This window comes from Rosa rugosa, chromosome 4, assembly GCF_958449725.1.
Source record: "Rosa rugosa chromosome 4, drRosRugo1.1, whole genome shotgun sequence".
Classification (NCBI taxonomy): Eukaryota; Viridiplantae; Streptophyta; class Magnoliopsida; order Rosales; family Rosaceae; genus Rosa; species Rosa rugosa.
Window position 1 is genome coordinate 10,642,571 of NC_084823.1, and position 18,464 is coordinate 10,661,034.

The 18,464-nt window shown below is 39.8% G+C and overlaps 1 protein-coding gene across 2 annotated transcripts; it reads right to left on the reverse strand.

The window, feature by feature from the left end:
- Positions 1 to 17: 17 nt before the first annotated feature.
- LOC133745707 (E3 ubiquitin-protein ligase UPL1-like) lies at positions 18 to 15,736 on the reverse strand. 2 transcript variants are annotated; one of them, XM_062173825.1, is made up of 17 exons: positions 15,515 to 15,736; positions 15,181 to 15,319; positions 13,364 to 13,459; positions 13,074 to 13,280; positions 6,381 to 12,924; positions 5,194 to 6,293; positions 4,811 to 5,107; positions 4,531 to 4,726; positions 3,581 to 3,852; positions 3,182 to 3,465; positions 1,824 to 2,940; positions 1,593 to 1,739; positions 1,412 to 1,492; positions 1,103 to 1,328; positions 867 to 1,006; positions 470 to 576; positions 18 to 299 (listed from the first exon to the last, which is right to left on the reverse strand). In XM_062173825.1, the coding sequence occupies exons 2-17, from the start codon at positions 15,274 to 15,276 to the stop codon at positions 197 to 199; spliced, it is 11,013 nt and encodes a 3,670-aa protein (XP_062029809.1). In that variant the 5' UTR covers positions 15,277 to 15,319; positions 15,515 to 15,736; the 3' UTR covers positions 18 to 196. The 2 variants fall into 2 exon arrangements, with proteins under 2 accessions (XP_062029809.1, XP_062029808.1); XM_062173824.1 differs by having other exon boundaries at positions 4,522 to 4,726.
- Between the last annotated feature and the right edge of the window lie 2,728 nt (positions 15,737 to 18,464).

An 18,464-nucleotide genomic window follows, 5' to 3' on the forward strand; every position in this document is an offset into this window, starting at 1 on the left:
AGAGAGAGCATCAAACAGAAAAGAAAGCAAATTGGCAAAAAATAACTGCCAACAGCAATTTTCATTGAAAAAAGCAACTGTACAGTTTTATAATGTATAAATAAAAACGCAAAATCCCATACGCCCCTTTACCACTTCCCTCTCCATGATTTATATTATCTACATGGCGACCACATTATGACCCCAATCTACGCTCTTAACCAAAACCAAATCCCTCGTTGGCTTCGTGAATCGCAAGAAGCAATCTCTCTTCAAGATGTTGCTTAGAAGGATACTCTGGTAAATCCAACTGATTGAAACTGCATTAACAAGAAAATTCTTTAATGAACCATGATAAAGTAATAGTGGATTGGATTGGAAGTAGAAACAATAAATGAGTGTAGGAGGAGGGAAGGGGCTTGAAATGGCCATGACAAAGTAAAACCATATTTGCAAATTAAAGGGAAAAAATTGGGATGGGAGAAGTTACCAAGTGTGTGCAGATGGCAAGTGATCAGGGCTTCCGTATGCTTTGTGTATCTGGAACTTCTGTGAGCCTGAAATCCCCTGAAGTGCACTAAAACCTTCTAAAGGTACCTGGACAAAATGGTAAAAAAAAAAAAAAAATGCTCAACACATTATACTTCCCAATGCATACATGTGATAGAATAACATGATGCAGCGTAATGAGATCGCACAGCACATATGAATTTTGAATCAAGAGACTAGATGCATATGTAAAGCGGAATTAAAAACCTAGAAAACAATTCAACTTAGAACCCCCATATATTCTCCAAGGCATGGATAATGGATTCCGCTGGAGAGAAATGTACCCACAGGTCATGCCTGCAATAGAGCAAATAAACAAAAAGAATGCAGACCCATACCTTCGAGGTGCCAGTCACAAACTGCAATAGTCGAGCTTTATCCTCCTTACTAAGAGCTTGGACAACCTCCCAAAACCACTGTATCACAGGAGATCCAGGGCTGTATCCAGAATATTCGGTATTTGCCCTCATGTCATCCACTGAAACACATGGAAAACAAAATTGTTATGAGAATTGCACGTCCTGAAATATAGAAGGCCAAAATTAGGACAATAGCTCAGACAAAAGAAACTCACAGTCAATATCTGGAAGCCCACTGATCAATAGTTCCAGTTCCTTGTCATTGAAAATGGATATTAGTTCCCTAGGAATTAATTCAGAGAATCCTTCCAAAAACGCATTTATCTGGGGACGAATAGCAGTTGTTAATCGATGCTCCGCAACTAAGTCAACATATTGGTGCTTATTTTCTTCTGTAACTTTAATGTTTTGCCCTCCAGGAATCAGTTCATAGTCAGTTACCTGCATTATGCTCAAAAAAATTAATACACAGAAGTCGTATTGGGACAAAAAATTCTGTTTAAGGCGAAGATAAATTGCATTACTTCTGTTCTTTCATATAATATTAGTTTCTCCTCATCTGCATCAATACTGAAAGTAAGGTCTAGAACATCACTTATATCATTCTGCACATGACAGACAAAAAAGAAGAGTTAATCACTGGTTGGATATAGGCAACTGTGTGTGTGTGTGTGTGTGAATCCAAGTTAAATGCATTCTGCATACCTCGAGCATCCACTTGAGGTTTTTAAAGTAATCAGGATCAATGGCCTCAATATCATGATAAGTCACCTTAGCCCCCAAAATGTGCTTGTAGAAGGATCGAGTAAAATGGACATCCAATAATTGACCATCGAAAAGTGCTTTCCCAACCTGTAATAGTAAAGAAGAGAATGAACTTCTAGCAAATCAAATGACCTCAGTTCAGCTAAGACCATGAGAAATTCTTGTACTCACCACTCGCCCAACAAACTTGAAATATGAAAGATGTTCTGTCTGGTAAACAGAGTTAGGGTTGGGTTGAAAAGTTGATTCATTGCCTACTGTTGTAAATAGTAGTGCTCCCTTGTCAAAGATGACCCTGGACAGCAACTGATACCATTCCCTCGTGAGTCCACCAGCATCAATTCCTTCCTCTCCTTGAAAGTGAACAGTCAATCTCCCCTTCAAATCTAGAGTTGGCCGCATGCGAAGCTGGTTATATGAATCTTCAAGAATGTATGCTCTTCTTACAGAAATTCTTAGAGGATTGTGATGATGATCATGTTGATGCTTAATCTTTGACCTGAAGTGAGCACGTTTGTTGTCAAAATCAATAAAGCGAGGAACCTTCAGCATCAGCGAGAAAGACTTTTCTAGCAAACCAGGATTTTGACGGATGAAAGCATTTAGCAACTTCCTATGTTTCTCTGAGAACTTCATAAAAGCAACATGTTTCTCATCCACTTTCACAGTGGGACCCGAGGTTTTCTGCAGGCTAGCAGATGTACTGGCATCATCAACCTCAGAAACTGCAGCAACGCTGAAGTCGTTACCAGGGCCTGGCTGCCCAGGATGCAATTTCTCACAAACCACAAAGAAAGATTCTATGTATGGCAAAATATTTTGAGTCCCAGCAGGCAGGGGAGGAATTACACCAGATGGTTTAGATGTGGAAGCTCTATATGAAGTCAACAAATCAGGGGTGGTTTCTGAATAGCTTTCTATCTTACTTATGCAACTGCTTAGCTCAAGCCACAAAGGCTCCAAGGCTGCATTGATATCCCAAACCTGAGAAAGAGTAGTGTGCTCCTTATCTGCAAGAATCTGTGGATCCTTCTCTTTCTCAATCAGTGAGGCAACAAGGGAGCTTAATGCCTGCAGAACTCTTAAAATAGCAGCTCCATCAGACGACTTGGTACTTAGGAGCGCTTTCACAGCTTCACCAAACTTGCGCAACTCATCCATGGCAGATCTAGTCAAATTTCTAACAGCATCTGCTAGCTCGGTAATAAACAGATTGGAATGAGTAGGAACAATTGCCACCAACTTCTTCATTACCTCAGCCACAAGAGTATAAGCATTATCTGAAAGCCTGGATCGAAAAAGAAAATGTCAAATACCCAAAGTGCATGGAACTAAAAGTTTTCCATAGCAGCTATTGACCTACTAAACAATAATAACAGCAACAACGTTATCTTCAGATAAGTTGCACTAATTGAACATATGATTAAAGTATAATCAATTTCGCAAACAAACAAATGAGGGGGGTCGCCGGGGTGGGGAATAACTAAATGATTATGCTTTTGTCGTATAGAAAAAAGTTGATGCTATACCCTTCTCGTGCAAGCAATGAACATAGAAGGCGAAGTTCTGCTTGTGGCAGGTTCAGCAGAACACTTTCAGTATGGCATTCATCATCTGCACCAGAAGTGGAGGGTTTGGAGGAATCAACAACCTTACTTTGCGTTCCAACATCAACGGACGTGCCACCAGACTCTGTATTCATCTCAGCATCAGAAGCTTGAGGAGCCGAGGGTTGTTCAGTAATAGAAACCCCAGATTTTTCCGGTAACTTGGTTTCAGCATTATCAATGATGACATCCAATAAGTTAAGTAGCTGCAAAAATGACAACAAAGAGATGAATGTAAATCTATGAAGTCCAATTGCATAGAAAAATAACCCCCAAAAAGAGAAAAAAAAAAAAAAAAACTAAATATGTCCATATTCCCACCTGTTCAAGATGAGCTATACTTCTCGTCAAATAAAGGGGTTGATTCAAGAGGCTCAAAAGCAAGGCTATGGACAGATATCCTTCCTGATTATTTTGACCATTCTCCTCCACAATCATCACAGCTTTTCCACGAGCCCTATCACTATTCTCTCTTTCTTGAAGAGCAGAATGAGGCAACCTTAAATGAAGCAAAATCTTTGCCACGTTAGGATGATGCCGAGCCAAATATGTCAGAGTTTCCAGAATGCGGCGAGATAACAATGGTGGAACTCCTATATCATAAAAGGCAAGATGTTAGAGCCCTGTAACTCGCTCAATCAGAAGCTAGCAAAAGTACATCCCAAATGTCACACGGTAAGTGTGAGATTAGTAACAAATTTTCTCCACTGAAATTTAAAGCACTGGTCACAAGAAATGTCCACATGTAAACTAATCGTTAGAAGCTAAATCAGAAGCTAGTAAAGTAAATCCCCAGCATCATATGGTAAGGATGAGGTTACTAAAAATTATTGCACTGATCACAAGAAGAATTATCTAGATGTCAACTAATCATTAGACCTAGGAAACTCACCCACAAAATAACAATTAGTAAGAAATTTGAATTTAATCAGACCTATAAAGGTATTATATAATGACTGATCTTGTTAGTCATGTCTTGAAAATCATTTACTGTACAATACTCATTACTCAAACAGTGAGAATAAAATGTATGCCCCCCTCAGGAGCAATTTTGAAAATTATATGCATGTTCTCCCCTAAAAAAATTCATGTAATCCAGACAGAAGAAAAGCACATGTGTCATAACATTCTAACAGAAATTCAGCGCGTACAAAGAAAGGTTTCAATACTACTTCATTTCATTCCTAATTATTAGTTGATGGTTTAATACAAATAACAGGCAACTCATTTCTCTAATAATTTTGTCATATAGGATATCTTACCATCTTTACCTGAGGCGCGTGAATACATCACATTGCCCTGGCAACCATAAAGCCGATACGATGTTTCGATATCAGTTGAGTGATTCCCAGGCTTTCTTGTATCAAGCATTAGTATGCCCATCAGAATTCTCACAACAGAATTTCTGCTTTCAACATGAGCACATAAATTCAACAGAAGCTTCTGCAGCTGACCTTTATATAGAGGCTGCAAGATTACATCCATCATGTTTCACATATTAAGGAAATTTTCATATTGATGAAAACTCATAGTAAACTCATGACTACCTACCTGAAACATTCGAAGCACTCGAATCATTGCATGCAGAGCTTCCGCCTCGACTAAAGGAGCTCCTTCAGCTTCAACTACCTTAGCACCTATAGGCCTACGTGAGGCAAGGCCTCCACCGATTCTGTCCAGGCTGGATCCAATGCCAGGTCTTGACGCCTCACCCCTACGGTTTCTAGGATACATACCAAATAGGGTACGATTATAACGATTGGCAAATCTTTCGCGCAACATGTTTGCCTCCGCAACTAGAGCCGGTGTAAGATTGGCAAGTATAGCATCAGATGAAGTTAACAGAACCTGAACAGAAAGTGAAATGTACATTTATTAAAGAATTTATTTGCACATTTTAATATAAATTGCCTACAACCTGATAAACAATGTACCTCTTCTCTCAATTCTGCAGGAAAGGTTGCAATTATTGAAACAGTGTCCATTTCAACTGGTTGACCTTCCAGTTCCTGAGACTGATGTACCCTTTGGGCTTGCTGTTGAGCTAAAACTTCAGCCCTGATATCCGGGGGAAGGGCAGCAAGGAATTCTGGATCAATATCACCAGCATTTTGTGGCTCAGAGGCTGACTGTGGAGCTACTTGACCCTGTTGTGCAGAGAGGACTTCAGCTCGCAACTCCTCAGGAAGAGCATCCAAGAAAGCAGGATCAATTGCCCCAGAACCAGCATCACTATTAAGTTGCTGTTCTGCTGCTGGACCATCCTGATCTGCTTCCCGGCTAGAATTTTCTGAAACCTCAGTTACACTATGAAGTGAAACATCTCTTGCATTTGCAGATGCAGAATTCCCAAAAGATATGTTCGTTCTCCTTGCTCGAGTCGCCTGAGAATCACCAAGTGGCATTCTGTCTGAGGATCCTTGCCTATCTGCACCATCATCATGACCATCAGCACTCCCAATTTCAACATCAAGGCTACGAAGGCTCTCCCCTAAAGTTGCTCCACTTCCACCACTTTCTTGGCTCACAGCTTCTACATCCCGCACAGCTGCATCAGTATGTTCAAACTGCATCTCAACAGACTGTGGATGTGTGCTAGACATGTCCATTGCTTGTAAAGATTCACTTGCTGTTGGTGTTACCAAATCAGCATTGCCAGAGTTGACCATTGTATCAGCAGGGGGCACATTAGCACTATCATTATTTATATCATTTTCAACAGGCATTTCAGGTCTTACAGCTGCATCCGGTTCTTGCAACTCAACTACTTCTTCTTTGTTCTGAGAATCTACTGGTGTTGTATTCTCTTCAGAAGTCTTTTCGGGTGTTGGTCGCCTCAATTGGGAAACAAGCAACTCCTCAAGTCCTTGGGGTACTACACCGGCATTTGATCCACCACCTTGCTGGTTATCATCCATCCACAAGTTCAGACGGTGTCCATGGCGCCCATTCCTCAATGATCGGAAAATACTGTCCAATCTTGATGAAGTGATCTCAGAGTTCCTATCTGGTATGATGCCATCACGAGAATTTTCTGCAAGTCAATAACGACCATCAGAAAAGTTAACTATAAATAAAATATAACAGTTACAACACATGAAAAGCATTTAAAGATATTTACCTGGTTGCCTAGGAGGGGCCGAATGCAGAGACAAAGGTCCAACCAAAAGAGGATGCCTTGATGGAGCCGCATTCTCACCTGTTCTGCCCAAAAGACTGTAAATAGAAGTAGTGCGCCCTTGACGTCTAGACCCAAAAACTTCCACTGGCATCACATGAAGTGTTTCATTAGGGAAACCATGCTCTCTTCCAAAAACCTCAATATGGTCAAAAACATTAATCCCATTTATGCCTTCCTCCAGCCTCAGTATAACTCCATCCTCCTCATCCTCCTCATCCTCATCATCTTCTTCTAATACTTCTTCATCAAACTCTTCATCATCAATCTCATGATCATCTTGATCAGTGTCAGGATGTGGCAAGTGATGGACTTCATCTTCCAGATCATTATGCTCCTCATCATCTTCATCTTCATCATCATCCACTTCATCTCCATCATCCTCAGACATATCTTCATCATCCTCATCATCATCCTCAAGATTTTCTTGCTCATGAGGCTGAATTTCAAACCGTATACCCATTGTATCAATGCCGTTTTCCAGACCCCGAGTATCCTCTGAAATTTCATGCATATACTCATCTTCATTAGCAGCAGCAAAACGTCCTTCAAGATCTTGGTCATGTTCCATATCATCTGTGACAGCCTCAGAACCACCATAAGATTGGACAGCATTAAAAGACTCAGTGCGCTCAGCTGGAGCAGAATTGTGTTGGGATTGGGATGGTGTCTCCATGGACTGGGATCCACCGCCAACATTATCTGTCCTGCCAGACTGATCAGGAGGTTTTGTAGAACTGTCGCCCTTACCAGCAGTTGAATCAGCCAAATGGACATGTTCTTTGGTTACCAGTTCTAGAGCTTTGATCAGACCTGTAACAACTTTAGGTGAGTCAGCATGGTCCAGGTCCAGCACTTGGAGGGTTCGAGTCAATGATCCAACCAGACCAACATCTATAAAAGTAGCAGATGCTTCTGCGGAGATGTATGAACCAGTAGGAGTCCGAGCAGCCAGAACATCATTAAGCAGATCAGCAAAAGCTTGTATGTCATTTTCAGGTGGTCGAAAGCCATTACATGAGTCCACAAAGTCATTGAAAATATAACTGATCTCTGTAAAAATCCTTTTCCTCGCCTCGGAAGAACGAACACATGATGCAACCAAAAACTGGCTCGCCCTGCTTGCTAACTTGTGCTTCCAATCACCATCTGTTTTCTTTTCCTTCTTGGCACTCCGCGAATATGGAATAAACTTGTGAAGAACATGGTGAAATATTCCACCAGTGCATACAGCAGTAGAACCCTTTGGATTAGGGGTCCTGCAACTACTAATTTCAGCGTCTTTCCGAAGTAGAACATGGGCAGATGAAGCATACATTGCTAGAATCTCTGTCAGAAGCTTCAAAATAAAAACAACCTTTGCAAGTGATGCAGAAGATTCTTGGGCACCAGCTCCACCATCTTCAGAAGATGAGGCAATAGCTTTTCCTTTTCCTTTGACAGCAGCAACATCAATGTCCATGTCAGTCGATGACGGGGTATCATGGAGCACATCAACAACAAGATTGTCTTTTGAAGGAGGAACATAAGTATACACAGAATCTAGAAGAAGCTCAATCACACTCACAAAACTCTGGGGATATTTGCGATGAACTTTACCACTCTTTGAGTTTGAATCATGAGCCTTGCCTTGTACATTGCCAGAAGGTACTGGATTTGTATTACCCAGAGCAGTTTTCCCATCCGAAATATGTGTTTTCTCCTTGTCCAAAGATTTATCCTTCTCTTTTTCTTTCTCTTTGGTTTTATCTTTGTCACGATCTTTCAACAAAACAATGCAAGGCCTCTCACCAACCATCTCCACTTGACAAATAGACTGAGCAGCACGCATGAATATCACTGGATCCCTGGAAATGGCAGAACTTAAACTTGCTAGAAAATTGCGGGGAGAAACCCTTCCATTTGAATGTCTGTTGGCAGCAGCCACAAGATTGTGCCTTATTTCAAATTCCATTGCCTGCTGAAGAGTTTGAGGATCCTCGAGAACATGACGGATAATGGTCGCAGCAATATTGTCAAAACCAGAAAATAGACTACTTGTTGGCAAAGATAGTAGCAAACTTAAACCCCCAGCATCAAGAAAATTAACAGCAACTGTATGTGTTTTGGTGAGGGTAGAGCACAGCTGCAGAACTGCATGCATTGTTTCAGAAGGAAGCTGATTCCTAATACATGAACAAGCAATCTCAATAAGCCTCTTCTGCTCCTTAATTTCTATGTGCTTCGAAGATAATCCCAATGCAGACTGCAACTTATTTTGCTTGTCCTCATCAATGCTAATAGATGTTTGCTGGCTACTAACAGCATCTCTCTTCAACTGCTCGGCAATTTCAGAATTCAATTTTTGATCCACCTGCAACAGCCGATCTATTGCAAGAAAAGCTGTAGTTACCCACTTGGGCACTTCTCGTTTTGCTATGCCAGTTGAACTAGAGTCCCATTGCGAAAGTAGATCTGAAGCTATTTTCACAAATCCATTCTTCGAGGCTATTTCTCTTGCAACTGCATCTTCGTGAAGAATTAAAGCAAGAACATGAAAAAGAGCGGATAGCAAGTTACTGTTTCCACTGTCAGAATTCAAACTAGATTCTTTGACGCGATCAACAATGAATGATATGATACTAGGCCTACATTGACCGTCATTTTGGGAGCATATCATCACAAGCAGGTCTCGCACTGGAAAAGCTAGAGGTTCCTTCATCTGCAGAAGCTTTGTGCATGTAGACAACAACTCCTCAACAGGAGGAAGTTGAACCTTTTCTTCTTCCGGCGCACTTTCCATTGCACCAGCTTCCTTAGTGTCAGACTCTGAATTACCCAAAGACATGGCAAGTGCACGAGCAAGTTCATCGTCTTCTTGAACTTCCTCTTGATGGGAGCACAACCACTCCATAGCCAACTCCACACTATTGGATCCAACCTGTCTCAAAGCTTCTTCTGCCCTAGACCTGGAGAAGCCCATCTCTACAATCGTTGATATAATTGTCTCATTAGGAGGGGGACCAGCAATACGGGCACTGGAACTGCTACTGACATTCTTTACTTCAACCCCAGAGTATATGTGCCTGATTATAGAAATAACTGTAGTAATAAAATCATAACTACAGTCGACAAATTGGGGATGAGTCCAGACAGGAAGCACTGCCTTCAGCACCAAGGATTGGAGGACCTTTACAAAGGTCTCAGCATCGCGTGGAAAAGGAATTGTTCCATTTGCAAGGGGCTGTGCAAGCAACTGTTTTGTAAAAGGAGATAATATGAAAGACGATGTTACCAGGTGGTCCATAAGTTTTCCATAACTAGCTAACGGACCATAAATCCATGAATGGTCAGTATCTTCCCTTTCATCCTGCTTTGAGTTCCCATCATCAGTTTCCATGGGAGATGCAGGAGCCCTATTTACTGTGAAGAGCAATTGACTGGTTGCTTCAAATGTTGTTAAAACTGACTGGATAACTCCATGTCCATACAAGCAATTGAGGAAAACAGAGTTACATGAATCTGGTCTCTCCAGTAGACTGACATCAATGAAATCAATAACTTTACCGAAGTAACGACACTTTGCTGATATAGACACCTCAGATCCAGAAGAACTTGCATGCCCCCCAAAACTCATGTGATCCAATGCAATAGATGCAAATGTAGAAGCCACGGATTTTGCAGCAGCAGAAACATTCACAATATCATCCCGTCGACGAGAAGGTTGGTACATGACCTTTCCCAGCTCTTGAAACAAATGACTTATGTGAAAAGAAAGTGATCTTACCATGTCACAGCAAGAAGTATAGTAGGAGCTCTGCTGGTCATACTCCCTTCTACCAGCATCTGAAGAACCAGAATGATGACTAGATCCAATCCGCAGATTTGACGGACCATCAGAATGTGTTCTTTGAGAACTAGTGGCGCGACCGAGATCACGATACAGGTTAATAAGATCAAGAAATTGCGATTCAATGCTCCATCCAGATTGCCTTCTTCTCATCAATGGATCAAGAAACTGCCTAAAAGAGTTGAACCTTTGCTCTTCAGAGTCACTTGCATTCATTTCTGACTGTTGCGACTCAGTGGTAGAACCAGCACTTTCATCCTCCATTTCAGACTTGGTATCTTCTAGAAGAGCAATCTGCCATAGAACTTCCCGATGGACACGCCCAATATCTTCCAGCACATCCTTGCTATCATTTCCAAGTTCTGTAAGCAATGCAGTTACCCAGCGGTTTTCCTTTGAGGCAGCAATAAACAAAAGGAACTCAACGAGAAACAGTGAAGGAAAGATCCCACCATCTGAAGTCATCTTAGGTTCCAGTAAGAAAGACCCTGAAGCTGCACCAAATTCCGACAAAGCTTTCTTTAGGTGGCCCCTAAGGGAAGAGCAAAATGCACGGGCAAGTGCAGCAGAGTGATTTTGAGTGAAATCTTTGAAAACCATGGTGCTATGTAGAGCAATAGACATTCCATCAGATGATTGTACAACAGTTGGCTGTAACAAAAGCTTCAGTAAAGCATCAATTCCAGACTTTTCAACAAATAACCGACATATTTCAGCATTCTCCATTGTTCTGTGGACCAGTACCATCAAATGGAAAATGGATAATTGAATGAACTGATCATTACTGATACCATCTGCAGCCGAATCTACAGCACCTACCAAAGGCTGTTCCTTGTCTTCAGAATCCATTTCCATAGCAGTACTCCCACTCCCACTAGCCTTTCCTGCTAGCCCTGCATTGTTGTTGTCAGTGAAGGAAGCAATTTTTTCAACAATTTCAATCATAATATCAACACCAATACTTCTTAGCGAAGATACATGGCGCAAAAGCTCTTCCACAGCATTTGTCAAATGGACAATAGCTCCATTCATTGCTACTACATACTTCTTGCTGGTGAAGATGTCAACAAGAAATCGTAAGGCCGACTTTTCCTTCACAGCCTCCAAGCCTTTGGCGTTAAGACAAATAGCACCGAGACCATTAGGCACACACTGAAGTGCCTTTGCAGATGGAAGAACCCCAGCTACAACTGAAGATATGAAAGCATCTGGAAGACCCATATCATGCAAAGCAGAATAACAAGTTGGGTCTTTGTGTATCGTTTCACTCAGAACTGTCACAGCAGAGTGATAAATGTCACCTCCAAACTTATCAACGTTCCCAAAGATCAGAGAAAGAGTTTCAGGTAAAGAACTGTCATGAGGATGCTGAGATCTGGTAGAATTGCCAGCAGCATATGAAGCAGACCCAAGTGCCTTCAACGAAGCTTTAATGAGCCTCTTCTGGGAGTACAACTGGTCTTCATTATATCTGGAGCTTTCACCAATGACCATTGAATTATCATTATCGCCGACCAAGCCTATCACCCTATGTACCTCTATCTGTAGTCTCTGAGCCAACAGTTCAACTCCCCCTAACTCTTTAAAGAGAGACACAGCTGAACTACTGTAATCCATGAGCTTTTGCAGAGTTTTCACAGCGAAACAGACTAGATGCAAGTGCAAGGGATCAGAATCCTCCAAAAGAGGCAAGAATGTTGGAACCATGCCTGACCCTCTAATATTACTCCCTGTAGTGGACGATGAAACCACATGGAGCAAATAAAACTGAAGCAGAGCTTCAACAAAAGCAAGAGAAGTTGGATCATTGGAGGTTTTAAGTGATAAAACTGCTCTCTGGAGTACATTCAGAAGTATCATACGATTCCCTCCTGCAAAACTGATACTAGATCCACTCAAAATTCGTGCCCGCTCATGAGATGCGGAATAAGCAGCTAATTGAGCTCCCAAGGCAAGCATTGCATGTGTTCTGATGGTTCCAGAAACTGATTCTTCCGACCGCACAATTCTAATCAGTTCATTAGTATACTCTGGCTCATTAGCAAAGAATGATACAAGTTCTTCATGTGCATCACTAGATTGAACAAGCACAATAAATGCAAGAAGGCAAATCCTGCTGTACAACCTGCAGATTCTTGGTGAACGGAAGGCACGAGCATATCTGATTCTTGTCAGGAGTGAGAACCGAATCTCAGGAGGTACCCTGTAGTCCTCTATGCACTGTTTCATCAGCTTTAAATCATCCTCCTTCTGCAAATGCAAATCTGGCATGTTTATAACCCCCAAACTGGAAGTACTATTTACATTGCTACTGCTCTCCTCTGTACTTTGGGCATTCCCATGCAATTCAAAATAAAGGGTAGAACCTATTCGGTGCTGAGATTTGTCAGAATCATTTTCTACATCAGATGGGAACAAATTCAGCCCGTCATCTTGGGCAGTCTCGTTTGCCATGACACATGAAAATAGACCCAACCCTTCTTCCTTGCTTCCCCAGCCCTGTGCAAGCGACAGGAGATAGCTGTTTACAGAACCACAGCCGATCATCTTTCCACTGACATGCATCTTAGAGGGATATATTTTCACAAGCGCAGAAAGTGTTTCGAGTGTTGCTATAAGAACTTCTGGATCTGTTGATGCAAGTAGCAGCTTGAAATGCTGAAAAGAAAAGCATATACAGATAAATTAGAGAAAAAATACAGAAGGCTACAATAAAATAGCACCGGAAGCAAAAAAAAAAAAGGATTGAGAAAAGAAAATGCATATATCTAGTTGCGACACGCATATTCCTTGCTCCAACAACATACCTCTAAGCCATCAAAAGAACTCTTGTTATGGCAATTCTCTAAAATTGTTTGCATCACTCTCAAAATTTGTAGTACTGCATGTTTTGGGAATGGAGTATCATCTTCTAAGATTTTATCGGACAAGAGTAGGTCATTTCTACCAGACAAGTATGTCTTGAAATATGTATCAAAATGCAGAAAAAGCGGCCTCCAATGGTTGAAATTACCCTGAAGTCAAATAAAACAAGTAAGCAGCACAATAGAGATAAAAATATCATACTTAATGAAGAAGAAGCAGAGCATGGTATCACCTTACTGTACTCCCAGTGGAAACCGGAAAGAGGAATAGCTATATCTTGTAATGGACACTGTATCACCTTATTGATAAAGGCTTTGATCTTAGGAGACTGCAACCAATGAAATGAAGTCAAAATGTCACATTAACATAGGAAAAAATAAGTACTTCAGAACTGAGCTACATAACAGTATATGATAAATCGTATCAGTAATACGCTAGGAAAAAAAATAGAAAAATCTTCCTGTCAAAGTTCAAGCATGAGAGAACAAATCTTCCTGTCCAGGTAACTATCTATTTTTTTTTTTTATGGATATGCTCTAATTTGATTATCGTCACTTATCAAATCCTTGCTTGACAACAAAAAGCCCATCACTTTAAAACAAAACAAAAAAATACCACGGTTTAAAAGGGACTTCAAAAAAGAAAATCAGAACAAAGATCAAGGACTTATCATACTAAAGAAGTATCAGAAACTCAAAAGGAATGCAATAAAACAAACTTTTAACTGTCTCACCAACTAAAGTCTCAACTTCAGAATGAATTATACCCAAAAAATGTGTTTTTCAGGAAAGGAACTCTGCTATGCATTTAACTTATGTTTCTTAAACCATTCAATTGACTGAGAGTGTCCTGAGAGTGACAATAACATACTTTCCTGACAGTGACTCTCATTGAAATTTCAGGATGCATAATTTCTAGTTAGTGTTTAAAAACTGGTAAGTAAACTCATGATGATTTAAACTCTTATCATTAAACCAAAAAAATCTTCAGTTATCATAGATTCCTGATTGTCAAACCCTAAGTACATGTTAGGTGGCCAGAAAAGTACATGTTAAGCAACAATGGTCATTCCTCTAAACCTACAATGACTTGTATGCATTTTCAAATTTATTTAGCAACATTTATCTATACATGAAAGAAGATGGAGGTAGAATATACAGAACAAAGAGTCAGACATAAAAGGGATACTACAGTTTTGGAATATCAGTCCTAAAAGCAGGGAATATGCCTTCCTTGCAAGTCTGTGGGGAATTTACAGATTATTTTCAGGTCAAAACTGCCTTGGGGATATAGGAGCCAACAATGACCCTTGAAAAGTACAAGTTCTAGTAATGCAAATTCCAAGAGTACATCAACTAAGGGAGCAGATGTTCAGCAGACAGACTTATTAATCTGTGTAGCATGAATAATTCTAAAAGGTGGCTATCCTTTCCAAACAGACATCAAACACACAGGTACAGACATCAAACACACAGGTTCTCAAAACTTTCCAACATACATATTCTCCACAAGTTAACCCAAAAATTTAGAAAACAAATGACATGTATCTAATGCTAACACAAAAAGGAAATTATAAAGAGGCCGATATTACATTGAATATTAACCAAGAGTTCCACCGCATGGTATAAAACCCTAATAGTACTAAGCAATGCAGGGAACAAAAGCATTATTTTAAATTTAAAAAAAAAAGCTACCAAACAAAAGATAGACCATTGAAAACTCGCTTATCCATTACCAGCCAAACATTCCAATTATTCTGTAAACACCACATCACTAATAGAACCCAACCAGTAAGCACAATCACATATCTTAAGGACCCCAAACACTTGACCAACTCCAACTAACTAAACAGATGGACCGAAAGAGGGTCAGCAAAATCCTAACAAGCTTTTCCCAATCAGAAACCCTAACATATGAAACCCTAATCTCTAAATCACTAAAACAAAAAAAGAGTAGAAAATTCGCACAAGCTATGCACAACACAGCATCGGAGTCTCCTCCATGTAAAAAAACCAAACCCAAACCGAAAGCGAAAGGGAAGCAACTCACCGGCTCGGAGTCGAGTTTGATAGACGGCCCGAGAGCACCGTCGGCGGACAGAAGCTGCCGAATCCTGGACGGCAAGCTTGATCTTACAGTAGTCATATCTCCACCGCAGCTTTCTCTACTGCAGAGACTACTTCAAATCCTAAAATCCAAACAAACACCACAAAATTAAACCAAAAACTGAACCACAGAGGCAGAGATAGGGAATCGGCGATGAGATAAACCCCCGAAATCCCTAAAAACCACCAAGCTTGAAGCTTTTGATTGAAAAAGTAGATCAGGCAAATACAAACACCGATAGAGAGAGAAAGAAAGAGAGAGAGAGCGGCCGGAGTACCTGAGACAGGACGGAGAGAGCGGCGACGGATGCATACACATCCGGCGGTGGAAGCCTCGAAGGGCGTCGCAGAGCAGAAGAGAGAGAAAGAGAAAGAGAAAGGGATTTGGAGAAGAGAGAGAGAGAGACGAAGGAGAAAAGGGGTTTGCGTAGGTCTTGGTGGTTCTCTTCTTCTTCGCTCTAGTGGTTTTTGGTGAATTTAGTTTTACTCTTTTTTGTTTTTATTTCGGAACAGCCCTTGGGAAACAAGAAGAGGGGGGCTATTTTATACGAGTGAGATCACACAGAGTCCATTGGACTTCAACCTTCTATGCCGGTTCTCGTCACCGCCACTCAACTATACAGCCACGGTGCTTTGGACTTCGTGTTACGGGTTTGGGTTTGGACTTTGGTTGGATTTTTGAATTGTTTGAATCCAATCCTGACCCATGATTGATTCGGGCTGGTTCGGGTCGGTCTAGTTGACCTTGCTGAGATCACCGCATGATCGGCCATAATCTCAAGTTGTAAGTCTAATCGGTAACATAAAACAATCAATTGAGTTAAAAAATTAGAAAAAAGTGACCAAAAATGTAAAGTTATTCTTAGATGAGGGAAAATAAATTGTCTAGCATTAGGTTCCAAAAGTTTTTCCAGCAAAATTTTCTTCCCCCATTCGACCTCTTTTATTTGTTCGGTGTCAATATGTGTAGCACTAGGTTCTATAGGTACGTGTTGTTTGTCCAAAAAAATTTTTATAGTGAGTTCAACCCAAATTGGTTCGGTTTTAGGTCAGAACCGAGAACTGGACCGAGAAGAAATTTTGATTTAGTTTGGTTTGAATTTTTTATTTTAAGAGTTCAAAATTGAATTGAACAGAACTCGTCTAGTCCAGTTCATTTTTTTTTTTAAATAAAAATCATATATATATATATATATATATATATATATATATATATATATATATATATATATATATATATACAGGGCCCTTCCTCTAAGGGATCCCTTTTTTTGGTATTTTATAGGGATAGGCATTTTACCAACTTTGGGATCATATTTTCACATCTCAACCGTTCAGTTTTTAGGTCCTAATGTGTAGATCACTTCTGCAAAATTTCAGCCAATTTGATGATCGTTAAGGCATCCAAAACTGCAATTTACCATTATAAACACGAACGGTTCCGGTTCGACAGATTCGGTCCGTTCGTGTAAATTGCAGTTTTGGATGCCTTAACGATCACCGATTTGGCTGAAAATTTGTAGAAGTGATCTACACATTAGGACCTAAAAACTGAACGGTTGAGATGTGAAAATATGATCCAAAAGTTGGTAAAATGCCTATCCCTATAAAATACCTAAAAAAGGGATCCCTCATTGGAAGGCTTCTATATATATATATATATGTATATATACATACATACATATATTTTGTTAAATACATAATTTTCATACTAGAAAGACATCAATATTAATTGAAATTGAAAACTTACTGAATATCCTCTCCACCAAATGACGAGAATGAGAGATTAAGAGACATCAAAATTCAAAAATTGAGTTTCTAACTCAAAAGTCAAAACAACATCGTTTTGACAAGTTCGGTTCGATTCTTGACACATCGAAAATGAAACCGAACATTTTCGATTAAGTTTGATTTTTTTTGTTTCAGTTCAACTTTCAACTCGGTTTTTTCAGTTTTTGGTTTTTGAACCCACCCCTAACTTTATAAGATTTTTTTAAAAAAAAAAAAAAAAAAAACCCCACCCCATTCCCACCCTTGATGGGGCTCGAACTCCTGACCTATTATATATGAGACCAAAGCCTTACCACCCCACCAAACACACACACCCCCCTAACTTTATAAGATTGAAATCGCAGTCCCTTGGACTACGGGCTTCTATTACAGTACAGAGTTATTATCATCAACACTGTCCTTTGGACTTCGTGGTACGTGTTTGGGTTTGGAGTTTGTTACGTTTTTGAATTGTTTAAATCTAATCCTGACCCATAATTGATTCGGGCTCTAATCCTGACCCATAATTGATTCGGGCTGGTTCGGGTCAGCCTACTTGTGATCAGTGATGGCTGACCATGATCCTCCCTCGCAAGTCTAAAAAACAAAAAAAGGCTTTGTGAGATACAATCAAAATTTTCCCTAATCATTAACATAAATTAGTCATTTCGGTTAAAACTTCAAAAGATGGTGACCAAACGTGTAAAGTTATTTTTAGGTGAGACAAAATTAACTGTATAGCATTAGGCTCAAAAAGTTTTTCCCAATAATCATTCTTCCCCATTCAACCTCTTTTATTTGATCGGTGCCAATATGTATAGCATTATATAAAATCTGTGATGTTTATCCAAGACTTTTTATTGATGGAGTCCACTACCGCAAACGACATTCCTTAACTTTTTTGTCATTTTACCTCGTTGGTATGACTGCATGAGATGATCATTACACTTTGGAATGTTCGTCTGTGACTTAGTAGTCATTTCCACATCCATGATCTACCTCCCTAAATTCTTGATGAAAAAGAAGACCCATAGAGATACAAGGGATTTGGGTTGGTGCATGTATAGCAAGATGCTCTTTAGCAATACCAACTATTTTCCTTGGTCAAATTTTAGACAAAATAGCAAAGTAGCTAAAAAGCTATTTTGGCTAGCCACTTTTAAATATATTTTCATTGGTGAGTCTATCTAGTTAGTTTTGAATTAAAATTACTTTTTGAATAAAGAAAAATAGTTTATATTATTTATACATTATACACAACAACTTAAAATCAATGTTATAAATTAACAAAACTATGGAGAAGCCTAATTTCGCTTTCTATATTTTGGAGTCAGAAAGCTCAAAGTTAAAATGAAAAACCATTTAGGAGTCTAGTGCAGTTGCTAAAATAAATGAAAAGTTAAACATGATCTTCAAATTATGATTATAGTAGAACTCTAGACTAGAAAAGAAGCTTCT